This window comes from Ricinus communis, chromosome 7, assembly GCF_019578655.1.
Source record: "Ricinus communis isolate WT05 ecotype wild-type chromosome 7, ASM1957865v1, whole genome shotgun sequence".
In the NCBI taxonomy this organism is placed as follows: Eukaryota; Viridiplantae; Streptophyta; class Magnoliopsida; order Malpighiales; family Euphorbiaceae; genus Ricinus; species Ricinus communis.
Window position 1 is genome coordinate 2,170,432 of NC_063262.1, and position 13,488 is coordinate 2,183,919.

A 13,488-nucleotide genomic window follows, 5' to 3' on the forward strand; every position below is an offset into this window, starting at 1 on the left:
TAAAAAAATAAATGTAATAGTTAGAATTATGACAGGGGTGTCATATGTCGACACCAAATAATGACCCTAAATGGGTTATCAAACTTGCCACATTGCCGAACCATAAAGCGGTTATATGTGCTTTTCACATCCACACAATAACCTGACCTAACCTCTTCTCCTTCGCACGTGCCACTCGTCTCTTGCGTGTAAGCTTTCTTCTTTATTCATAAATAAAAACTAAAAGTAAATTTAAGATAGATTGAAATAGATTTCTTTTTGCTCTTCTTCTCCTTTTCTTTTTTTAGAAAACCTATATACATACATATATATATTAGACAGCTTCTATAATAAAATGTAGCTATTTAAATATTAGTATAAAATAAACAAAAAGTTACAACCCATAAAATTCCTAAATTATTATTAAATAGGCAAATGAATATTTTATATTTTTAATATTAAATAATTAAAGTATATCAAATAAATATCTATTATTTATTTACAGATTTAATATATAAACAGAAATATAATGCATAAAATTCCAAATAAATGGGTAATCAATCAGGTAACTCCCTTATTAGCCTTTCTTCAACATTTTTTTTTATTGCCTTTCTTCTTCTCTCACTATGCTTATACCTATCTAGAGAGCTTAATCTGGTATGTTATTAATGCACCAAAAAATGCTGATTTTAAATGACGAAAATGCCTTCACTAACTAAGCAGCAATGATAGGTAGGATGAATTATTAGGTAGGGCAATTTGGTCATAAAAATCAAATCAAGAGGATGGTGGTAGTTTGGATCATTGAGATGACCGTGTACTGACCTTATCTTTATTTTATTCCGTAGTTTGCGTTGGTTTCCAAAGGACGTAAACAAAATGACGATAATAGCCGACATTTCCAAACAGCAATTTGAATTCATTTCTGATTAAATTAAAAAAAAAAAAAAGACATTTGATAACAGTAATAAAATCTTATTTCTTGCAAGAAAATTAACTTCACTAAATTAATTAGATAAAAAATATTACAAGAAATTCGACTGTTTGTTCACATAATTATTTATTTTCTTTGAAAATGTCAGTTTAGATACTTGTTCTGATTTGAAAAATCTGAGCATCCATATATAAGGGTATTTTAGTAATTATAAATTTCCATAAAATTAATAAATTGTATCTCAAGTCTTTGTTTTCTCTTTTTCTTAGTGATTAATATATTTTCTTTTGTTGTTGTCAAAATAAAATAAAATAAATACCATAAAGAATAGAGAGGTGAAGCAAGAACAAGAAAGAAACAATAGCGACCTCTTCTCTCTTTCTTGCTTTTTTTTTTTTTTTTCTTTTATTCTTTTACTTTTGTTTCTCCTCTTTCTTTGGGGCTGAATTTTCTTTGGGACAGATATCAGTCTCCTTATAAACCACCACTCTTTAATTCTTTTTTTTTTTTCTCTTTAGAAAATAATTATTGTTAAAACTTCACTTCACCTTTCTTTTCTTTTCTGCAAGAGTTGATTATTATTGCAAATACAAAAGAGAGAAAAAAAAAAAAAAGACACACACTAAGTAAGTGCTGCAAAGAAGCAGCAAAGAGGAAGAAGAAAAGGAGAGAAAGAGAAAGAAAGAGACGACAGACAGAGAGACAACACATAGGAGATATAGAAAAGAAAGAAAGAAAGAAAGAAATTCTCAGAAGCTTTCAATTCTACAGAAAAGAAAACGATGGCTGAGAGCTTTACATCTTTTCATATTCTGCAACTTCAAGAGGTACGTGTATATATATAAATATAAATATAGATATAAATGTTAGATGATGTATGAACCTGAAAATGATAAAGGGTTTAGTTTATAATATATATGTAATCAAGAAAAGAAAAGTTACTGAAAAAAGACCCGTTTGATACTCTTGTAGTCCTCTCTCTCTCTGTCTCTCTATTTCTTTGTTTCTTTCTTGGTTTGCTTGTGTCTAACCTATCCATATGTAGCTGCAGAATTGAAGAGGAGCCAAAAAGGAAAGAAGTTGAGGTGGTGATTGGAAATATATAATAACAAAAGATGATGATCATCGGTATCGAGATATTGATATGGGAATAGCAACACCACCGATTCTTTCTCACTCCAAGAATTATCATACAGTTAATATTGGTCCATTAGTCCAAGTACACAGCAACGAGTGTAATTCAGGTGATCATTATTCTGCTTCTTATTCTTCTTCTATGTCCCAAGATTACCATCAAGCTGCTGCAGGCATCTTTGCTTTCTCTTCGAATGGCTTCGAGAGACCATCATCGCAAGCACTAGCTCATCAAGAACATCATCAGCAACAGCAGCACCACTTAGCTCAACAGATCCGAAGAGATAAACTTAGAGGTTATGAGCCACCACCACCAACAGGTCCATTAGTTGGTATTGAAGAAGAAGAATCCGGTGGCCTTCCGGTCTATGAAACTGCGGGTATGTTATCAGAAATGTTCAATTTCCCTCCTGGAGGACCTGCTGAATTGTTGGACCAGCCTTTGCAGTCGAATTACCACCGGACGCAGCAGCCGCGGCAGCTGCAGCCGCAGCAGCAACAACAGCAGACAGTAACAAGCAACAACGAATGGTTCAACAGCAGCAGCAGACAAGGGATTGTAATAGGTGGTTTGGGTCCTTTAGGCGATTCAAAGAATCATCATCATCAACACCATAACAACCATCATCAGATTTCAGGTATTAATGCAGATCCTGCAGCTGCCATGCAGCTTTTTCTCATGAATCCACAGCCAAGATCGCCATCTCCTGCTCCTGCTGCAACTTCTTCTACACTTCACATGTTACTTCCAAACCCATCTACTTCTCTTCAAGGGTTTACTGTCTCTGGTCCTGGAGGTAATTATGGAGCTACTAATAGTGATCAAATATCTCATCCACAATTCACCTGGGTTCCTGATAGTTCTCATCAAGGAGCTAACAACACTAGTGCTTCTGTTACTCAACTCAATAACCCAACTGAGATTGCCAGTATTGTTGAAGGACAAGGACTTTCTCTGTCATTATCATCATCTTTACAACATCTAGAGGCAGTAAAAGCTGAAGAATTAAGGATGGGAGAAGGTGGATTGTTGTATTATAACCATCAAACAGGAGGCAGTGGTTCATCTTCCGCTCCATATTACAAGAATTTAAGCGGTCAGCATCAGGCAGCACTACATTTACAACCAGGAGGGGTTGGAGTTGGACAAAACCATCAAGTTCATGTTGGGTATGGATCTTCATTAGGAGTGGTAAATGTTTTAAGAAATTCTAAGTATATCAAAGCTGCTCAAGAATTATTAGAAGAATTCTGTAGTGTTGGAAGGGGTCAATTCAAGAAGAATAAATTTAGTAGACAAAGCACAAACCCTAGTTCTAATAATCCCGGCGGCAACAGTAGTGGTGGCGGTAGCGGCGGAGGTGGAGGCGGTGGTTCTTCTTCTTCAACAAAAGATTTCCCTCCTTTATCAGCTAGTGATAGGATTGAGCACCAAAGAAGGAAGGTCAAACTTTTATCCATGCTTGATGAGGCATGTAATCTCTCTCTCTCTTTTTTCCTTTTATTTTCTCCTACCTTCTCTCTCCCTCAAGAGTCATCAAAAGACCCAATCTTTTTAATTGGTTTACTAATTTACTTAATCATTCAATTATTAATTTCATTCAAGTTAGTGAGTACTTAGCTTGTTTTCTTTGATCAATTATTTTTAAGACATAATTCAATTATTATTTTGATTCAAATTGGTGAGTACTTTCTTTGATTAATTATTTTAAGACCCAATAGAAGGAAAAAAGAAAACAAAGAAAAGAAAGCCGGCTGGTGCAATAGGGTTGCATAGGATCTAGTTGGTAGAATTGGATTAGTCATCAGTCATTTCTTTAATTAATTATCTTTTCTAAGACAAAAATAAAAATAAAGTTTGTATCTTTGATTTGATTGGATTGGTGGGTGCTGTTTTAAGGTACTTTGGATTTTCTTTTTCATTTGGTGAAAACATGAAAGAGTACTATTTAGAGGTATATGCCTCTCTAGCAGCTAAAGAATCGACGTTTCTCCTGATTGGGAACATGACCAGTAAGCCACCACAATATATTACGTAGGAAATTTACTAAGAAGCTAACTTCTCTTAAAGATTTAGTAAAAAAGAAAAAAGAATTATTTCTTTCCTTCTCTCTTTTTTATTTTCTTTTTTGATTTTGTTTATGCACTACACACACAGAACACAAGCAAGTCTGTCAAATGGCTGTATTGGGCATAGATTGATAGGAAGAGAGAGTGAGTGATGAAAGAAACATAAGGATATTCCATGGTGATAATAGTATTAACAATCATTTCAGTGTACCAGTCTTTGCTCCTCAGCATTTAATTCTTTTCTTCTTTTCCTGCATTTAGTTTCTTTTAAGAGCAACAAAATCCTATCAGAAATTATTTTGGGTGTCATGAGTTTCTGAAAGAGGAATTTGTGCAACTTCTTTCCCCTTCTATTCTCCTTTCATTTCATTCACGAAAATCATATCATATCATATATCACATCACAGTCCTATGATCTTTTATTTTTCCCAATTCTATTTTAATGTAACAAATATAGCTAGGAGACTACTCCTATCACATTCATTTTGTATCTTTTCCTTTATTTCTTTATTTTTTTCCTCTGCATAACATTCATCCTCAAATTAAGTACATGCTACCATGAATTGAAAGAACTCCACTACTAATTATTCATGTGGTCGACAAATTTATTGCAGGTGGATAGAAGATACAACCATTACTGTGAACAAATGCAAATGGTAGTAAACTCATTTGATCTAGTAATGGGGTTTGGGGCAGCAGTCCCATACACTTCCCTAGCACAGAAGGCAATGTCAAGGCATTTTAGATGTCTAAAGGATGCAATAGGAGCACAATTGAAGCATAGTTGCGAACTACTTGGAGAAAAAGATGGAGCAGGAACATCAGGTATAACAAAAGGAGAAACACCGAGATTAAGGTTACTAGAACAAAGTTTAAGACAACAAAGAGCCTTTCATCAAATGGGTATGATGGAACAAGAAGCTTGGAGACCACAAAGAGGTCTTCCTGAACGATCTGTCAACATTTTGAGAGCCTGGCTTTTTGAGCATTTTCTACACCCGTACGTTACTACCTTCAGTTACTTATTATATGCATATAAAGATTAATAATCAAGAAAATTTACTTTCTATATAATATATTACATATAAAAAGAAATCAGAACAGTTAATGATCATTACAGTTTCTTTTACTAGATGACATAATAATTATACTTTATATAATTAGTTAACTGGATTGCTTGCATACACAAGATCCGAGTTGCCCCCTTTTCTTTTTCATACAAACAGTGATTAAAGAAACATCAATGCTTTGATTGTTGTTTGTCAGTTGAAAGCTGCTTCCTTTTGCTTTACTTAATTCCATTGATATACATAATAGATCAAAGGAAAATACACGGTCAATTTGCAGACCCAAAAATTAGTTAGTGGGAAAAAAACAAACTTTATTGAAGTGTAATTTAACTGGCCACCTTTTCTTTGTCCTTCTCCTCTGTGTTTAAAACCCAAAAAAAATTAAAAATTAAAAGTTATGTTACTATACTATCCCTATAGCTACTGCTGCTCTCTGTCTGCTGCAGCTTGCAGCTACTGTTCATCTTTCTTTTCTTTCTTTCTCTCTTAGATTCTCACGCCCATGCAGAGAAAGGGAAGAAAGAAAGGTTAAATCCCATCTAAAGGGCACATAATAGAGTTTTGTGTGTCTCTTTATACAATTTAGGTAAGGTCTCTCTGATGTCATTTTCTGGTCTCTTTCTCAGGTATCCAAGCGATGCAGATAAGCACCTGTTGGCTCGACAGACTGGTTTATCAAGAAATCAGGTTAGTTGAGATCTTCTCTCTCTATATTATACCCTTTTCCGCTTCTTAAACAAAACCGTGAAAAATTTTGTATTCATAGCAAGAATTAAAGTAAGAAAGAGAAAGACAGATAGAAATTCAATAGAAGATAGACCATCAGCAGGTTCAGTAGAAACTTGCATGGATTTGGGTTTTCTTTCTCTGGTTTTATTGTCTTTCTGTTAGAGAAAAAAGAGACAAAATATTTTACTATAATGTTTCAATTTTTTTACAAAAAAAAAAGAAGAAAATTTCTCCTGTTTTTCTCTTTGGATTCTTTTTTGTAAATACTGGGGCATAGATTCTGAAATAGACATAAATACTGAAACAGTGAAGCAAACTCCTCAGACATATATATTTAAGACCAGAGGCAAGTACACAATAGATGAGACATGAAAGTTTGCAGCGTTGATTCTCTTTCTCTTTCTATCTCTCTCATCAAAATGGCACTATCCAACCACACGAGAAAGAACTATTATGACAGTCGATAAATCTTTTTTTTTTTTTTTTAATTATTGTTTTTATCTCGGGATCGAAATCTTCCCATCTTCCCATTTTGTTTATTCTTTTTTACCCTTGAAAAATGGCTTCTTTCTGTTCCCTTAGTCTCTTAATTCTCCATTACATTTTCATGCAGTTGCATCTCATGCTTATCAGTATATTTAAGCCCTTTGTTTTCACATCTTTTTATTAGATTTATTAATAATGAAGGTCAGAAGTATTTTTGTGTTTTTATTAGAATAATTACTATAATTATTGACATCATAAACGTGAATAATGTGTTATAAAAGTTTTCTGTCACCTAAATACTTTGCATGAGAAAAGTTAAAATGCAAGACTGATTTGCTGCGAGACCTATTCCTATGTATTTATCTTTTGTAATATATATAACTCAGTGATTATTATTATGATTTTTTTTTTCGTAAAGAAAAAGAAGAAGAGTCAGTCACTGTTGCACATTTAATAGAGTGCCCTCACTGTGATAACTTTTGAGTTGTCTTTGGATAACTCCACCCATGAGTTTCCGCGGCTACACTTACACTTGCATTTCGCAATTATTATTATCATCATACATACAGACATGGCAAAAGTAATCCCTTATTCTTTTGTTTTGATAATTTCTCATGCTGTTTTAGATTTTTCTTAGATTATGATTCAAATCACTAGATATTTATTATAGAGTTGCATAAGTGTTTCTTTTTGGAATTTGAGAATTTCTGAATGAAAAAATGGAAATGTTAAGAGCTGAACTCCCGATCGACTTCTTGCATTTTGAGTAAACCACTCTATTCCTGAACTTTTATTTTAATGGGTATATAGGGTTGGATAATCTGATGATATTGTTATTACATTCTAGTTTTAACTTATATAATTTATTCATAGACTTCTGGATATTTTATTATACAATATGATGATGGAATTAATGTATTAATCTGTATGTGTGTGTGCAGGTTTCAAATTGGTTCATTAATGCCAGGGTGCGGTTGTGGAAACCAATGGTGGAAGAGATGTATCAACAAGAATCAAAAGATGAAGATGGTGAAGATAGAGGACATCAAAGCAAGCAAAACAGCAGCAGCAACAATAATAATAATAATAACAATACTAGTGGGCAGCTTGCACAGACATCAACGCCTACTACTACAAATACTAATACTAGTACTACACCCACAGCATCTTCATCTCCCACCATAACAACACCAAAATCAAACACACCAACACCAGCATCAGCAGCAAGCAAGAGATCCGATATTGGCAATGAAAACGACCCTTCACATCTTCTTGCAATGAATAGACAATGTTTCTCGGAAAACCAAGCAACCAACACTACTTCCACCACCATTATTACTCCCACCATAAATACTACCACCACGGAGATGGTGGCGCCTCCCCTAGCATCTCCTCATGGCCATCAGCCTTTCCATGACTTGGCCGATGACATATGTCGCCGTGGCAGCATAGTTACTGGTGATTATGGGACCACTGGCAGTGCAGCAGGAGCTGATCATATTGGGTCAACACTTATAAGGTTTGGGACCACAACTGCCGCTGCTGGAGATGTATCGCTAACTCTAGGGCTACGCCATGCCGGAAACATGCCAGAGAAGAATACTGCTTCTGCTTTCTCTGTTAGAGACTTTGGCAACTGTTAATTTATTTCAATCTTTTTTTTTTATATATAAAAAATTTTATATAGCACCTTTTAAGAAAATATTTATTTTCATTTTTCTGTCTTTTTTTTTTTCTTTTTTCTTTTTACCACTTTCAATTCTATCAAGAAGGAGAAAATACATAATGGAGAAAAGTAGCATATGTTATAAGTTAGTTAGCTGCATGGATTCTATTGTAATTGTATAGTAGATATTGTTTTTGCATATATATTTTTGCTTTTTATTTATGTATTTATAAGGTTGTTGTACCTTGAAGTTGGCTAGAATAACATGGATTCTTATATTTTGAGAATTATCGATGGAAATTGATTTATCAGCCGCTTACTTCTGAAATATGAAATGAGAATTGCTATACTATATGACTGTTATTTTAGATATTATTATTATTATTATTTTGGAGCACAATATTATTATTAAATCTCTTGTGAATGTATATATTACATTCAAATAAATGATTAGATAAGTGACACATATATAATAGTCATATAATTTAAAAAAGGGATTATTTTTTCATCCTTTAAATATATGTCACTTATCCAATAATTAAATGTAATACAGAAAGAATAGCCAAATTAATTTTTCTATTATTTCCTTAGTTTTGATAACGACAAAACCTCCTAGAGACGGATTGTTAATCTATTATTATGGCTAATGTGAGTATCACTGAGTAAAGAAAATCTTTCCAGAATTATACTTGTTATAAAATATAATATAAGAACTATAAATAGATGGTGAACTTTCAATTTCAGGGGCATATCAACTTGCCATCTTTCTTATACTTGAACTTGTCTCTTTCTGCAATTTAAACAACCTTATTCTATCCTTATCTATAAGGTTAAATACTTAGATGGAATCGCATTTTTATATGAGACCCTAAATACTCCCCAACTGAAGTCGAATCTTGCTCATACATTCATAATAAGAAAAATGATGACTAAGTATTGGATTATTTAATCAATCATGGAGTGTGTATCTATTTATATAAGATATTAAGAGATAATAATTTTTATTTTCTATAAGAAATATGATTGAGCACATAAAAATAAAATATTAAATTTTATTCTTAAACTCAAAAAGATTTTAGATTATTGTATTGAGTCTCTTAACACTCTCTCTTTAAATAATTCTTTTTTTTTTTTTTTTTGGTTTAGCATTAAATATGAAAGTTTTAATATTGGTGAGTTTCGAACCACATCAAATTGAAATAAACAAAAATTACTGATCTTATAAAAAAGAAATCCCCGAGTATTGTTCTTTTTTCATTAAACTATATTTATATGCATTTTCCTCTCTTTGCAATTATCATATGCATCTTAAATAATCCAAATATTGACCTCAAAAGCAACTACAAGTTCATAGATATATATTCTTAATTATGTGTTATAACCACAGATCAATCTGAAAAGGAAAAATCTTATAATTGATTATGAACTAAGAAAACAAGTGAAAACAAAAGTTAGAAAGGGCAATGATCTAGAAAAGTACAGTATACATGAGATGGAAACAAAATCTATAAATGGAAATACTATCTTATCTACTTAACACTTGAGGGAATTGAAATGCAATTTTACTTTTCTTTTCTTCCACATGAATGTTGATTTTTACATAATAGTTTAGGTGACTGAGTAAAGATGCTGAGTTTAGTATAAGGGCCTGGAAAAATACAAAGTCAGCTGTCAATTGATGATCAGAGGATGGAAGGTAGAGGACATTGTTAACATCAAGCTTATAGCTTTTTTTTTATTTTTTATTTTTTTTTATTTCTTGAGTTTCTAGCTAAGCTAAGAATTAATTAAATTAGCAGTAGCAGAACTAGTTATGGGTTTTGTTATGTTACCTGATAACAAACGCAAAATGAAGGTTCCTTCAATTCCAAACCATTAATAAACAAAGCAACAAGTACTCTTTACCTAATGTGTTGCTTTTCAATTTAGAAACACTACAACACTGTAACTAACCCAAGAACTATAACTACTACATTTTTGGATTTACCAAGTTATTCTGCTGCTACTATCATGTCCTCTTTTGAATTTTTAGGAAGTTATTTTTTTTGAAATGAAGAAACAAAAAAGATTATGAAAAAAATCTTTTGAAGAAGGGAGCTAGCTAGCTAGCTAGATATGATGATACTGATGTTGCAGCAGTTAAATAGTTATCTTGCTAGGAAAAATACAAACCCTTTTTGGAGTTGATTAGTGTTTCACTTTCACATATGTAAGTATCAAGCAATGTCATTTTCAATTGGGTTTTTCATTCTTTGATGGTGAAGTTTGCTTAGAAACAAGCAAAATAAAAATGACTGGACGTTTGTTACAGAAGAAAGATTATACATTTTGATGTCAATCTTAAATTTTTTTCCTTTAAAAAATACTGGGTTTTATTAATTCTGAAAAGATGAATTTTAGTGCAAAAGCAATAAATGATGAAACCCTAGCGTGCTTAGCTAAGACTCTTCCTGAATGAATGAAAGTTACATCTACACTGCGTTCAAAATGTAAAAAAATTGACTGTACTTTCTTGATGTGAGAGCATTCTCATCCATCACTGTAAAGATTATCGTCACTGTTAGGGTTTTCATTGACCCAAAAGCCTGAGTGGATGGAAGTTAAACTCCCATTAAAATCTGATGATTTTGTTTTGCTAATTTTCATAAACTTAGAGAAAGGGGTATTTTGCAAACCTTTTCATCAAATGAGTTATAAATGTTGCTATCTAGTGGGAGTGGACCTCTTTTTATTTATTTATATTTATTTTATGATAATCTCAGCAGGTTCAAAACATCTGGGCTGAGATAGGCTCAAAACCCTACTGCTACTCATCATCAATAGGGTTGATAACAACCCCAGTATGGTTTCTTTGTCTTGTTTGGACACATAAATTACAAATTTAATGTCAAGAAACTGACAATGTTGTATGAAATGATAAAGAGGATTATCATTGTTATTTATTATTATTTCTCAAAGAAAAAAATAAGTGAAAATTAAAAGGAAATTGGACCTCAAAACAAGTATGTGCAATAGAGGACAACACAGCTCTGGTGTGGGCCCCTACCCTCAAATTTCTACATTGAAAGGTACACTTCAGATCCAATCCAAGGACTATCTACCAACCAGTAAGCTGTTTTTTCTTTTTCAAAAATAAAATAAAATAAAAGAAGGTAGGGTCCACATTAGGAAATGGAGATTATGAGGTTATTCTTTGTTTGGGCTTGGGCCCATCCTCTCTAGTCAGTGACAAATTAAATGGCACTGATTGGATGCAGGGTTAGGATAGGGTCGCCAGTGGATATAGCTACATGTACAGACAGTGGACATTCTAGGGCTGAGCTACAGGTGGACCTTTTTGTTGCAGCTAAGAGGTATTCACAACCAAACCAAACCAACCAGATTGATATCCTCAGATAAATGTAATTTTCAAAAATCAAACCTTACCTTTTGATATTTTAGGTACCTCGCGCTCGTGGCACGCTCAAACTAACATTCCCTGCAAAATACAACAATTCCAGAGGTAGTGTGTAGTGTTTATCCTTATTTACTAAAGTAAATGGCATAACTGAAGTAGCTCAAGAAATGCTGAAGTATAGCATCTCTTATTCACATATTTATTGATTGATATACATTGGAATAATTTCTGTCACACCAAATCTCTCAAAGTCAAAATTTGAAGAATGGTAAGTTGTTAAATTGTTTTGGGCCAACAGGGATTGACGTAGAAATTAACTGCAATAAAGCCCAACAGGTGTACAGTTGTTTAAGATCACAATTTTAATGATAGTGGTGGGCTCAGTGGCCCCACATCCTAGACATGGGCCGGCAATTGGATATGTCTATTAATTAAGAGCACATTCACATTCTTAATCCTAAAAAAAATAAATAATAAAAAATAAAAAATTGGAGTAGGACCGTTCTTCCCTCTTGAAAATTTCTGCTCAAAGATCCTTGCATTAGTGTGTGTATGAGACAACTGCTGTTCAATCATAAACCCATTAAGGCCCCACTTACATAATGTCTATATCCCATTTATTTTTGTAAAAAAAAAAAGAAAAGAATAATAATAAAAATAAAACTTCATAGGATAGAGGCATATACCACATTAACACAATTCATACTTGAATCATGAATCTGCTAATATAGCTACTTAATTTAGTTTATACACACATATCATACTAATTTATTATCTCTTAATATGATGTTTAAGAAGTTATGACGGTGCTATAAATTATATATCAATTTGTGCAGTAACTTTCTTGAGCATTCATTACATGTGAATTTTTACTTCTTATTAAAAAAAAAAAAAGAATTACTGGAACAATAATTGTTAACAGATATAGAGTTGCTGATTTAGGTACCCAGAAAAATAAAAAGCAAAAAAAAAGAAAAACACAAATCTGAAACAGAACATCAATGGCAGAAACAAACACAAGAAGGGACAAAATAACAAAAGCTAGCTAGTAGTGTGACATTACCTCACTTTGGACAGAAACAAATACAAATGGTGTTGTTTTTCTTCTTCTACTCCTTCTTCTCTCTTTCTCTCTCTGCTCATCATTTGTGTGCACGTGCAAGTGGGGTTGGATAGACTCAGTAGACAGTACTACTCAGTGTGATGAGTAATGGCAATAGAACAGTGACAAAATGATATTATGATATAACAGGAAAAGTAGTTGTGTAGAAACAATAACTTGATATAAATATATATATTTGATACTTAATTACTCATGTGGTACTATAGTTGTTTCAGTAGCTTAAATGCTTCTTCTTCTTCTCCTTCTTCCATATATATTATATTCTATCTTGGAGGTGATGATGGATTCAAATTGCTTATCAGCGCCTTATGAAAATGAGAGGGAAAAACAGCACAGATTCCATCTTTTTTGGAGGTCATATGGTAATCTGATTACAATTCTTTTAATACAGAGATAATGTAACGATTATTCCAAGTAAGCCTGGTGATTAATTCACATGCAAAGACATATCATTATATATGGTGTGGATAAGAATGGTTAAAAGTCTCCAGAAGAAGAGCATTATTGTCCTGATAATAAGACTGCTTGAGAAAGCTTATGCATGGGGAACAAACATACTGAAAACATCAAATCGGGAGTAGCTATCATAAGACTGAGCTGAATAGCCAAAAGAAATTGCATGTGTAATGGACCAAGTGGGGCATATGAAAGAAAAAGGGAGACCATAGATAGCATAGAAGAGGACATTACCAAAGCTGTACCACTCCTTTAAACAAGAAACATCACTTATAGATCATCATCAGCAGCGGCATTGCACCGACAGTTACTGTAAAATCATTGTATAACGCCACATGTTGATGTTAGGGACATCATTTAATAATAAAACATCTGCCTTCTTACAGAAAGAAACTAGTTCTTTATAAAGTGGATGTAACTTACAAAGGCTGAAATGTAATCCTA

The 13,488-nt window shown here is 32.8% G+C and overlaps 1 protein-coding gene across 2 annotated transcripts; it reads left to right on the forward strand.

Annotated features, from left to right (window-relative positions):
* The first annotated feature begins 1,257 nt into the window (after nt 1–1,257).
* LOC8260592 (BEL1-like homeodomain protein 4) lies at nt 1,258–8,296 on the forward strand. 2 transcript variants are annotated; one of them, XM_048376887.1, is made up of 5 exons: nt 1,258–1,740; nt 1,959–3,518; nt 4,732–5,117; nt 5,814–5,874; nt 7,344–8,296. In XM_048376887.1, exons 2-5 carry the CDS (start codon nt 2,058–2,060, stop codon nt 8,043–8,045), a joined length of 2,610 nt encoding a protein of 869 aa, XP_048232844.1. In that variant the 5' UTR covers nt 1,258–1,740; nt 1,959–2,057; the 3' UTR covers nt 8,046–8,296. The 2 variants fall into 2 exon arrangements, with proteins under 2 accessions (XP_048232844.1, XP_048232845.1); XM_048376888.1 differs by having other exon boundaries at nt 1,965–3,518.
* Nucleotides 8,297–13,488: the final 5,192 nt, after the last annotated feature.

Bases quoted from the DNA above. Each gene is read 5' to 3' on its own strand.
- LOC8260592 (XM_048376887.1), top strand. From the start codon at position 2,058: ATGGGAATAGCAACACCACCGATTCTTTCTCACTCCAAGAATTATCAT. The intron at 3,519-4,731 runs GCATGTAATCTC...AATTTATTGCAG, and splicing joins TTTTATCCATGCTTGATGAG to GTGGATAGAAGATACAACCA. The intron at 5,875-7,343 runs GTTAGTTGAGAT...GTGTGTGTGCAG, and splicing joins CTGGTTTATCAAGAAATCAG to GTTTCAAATTGGTTCATTAA.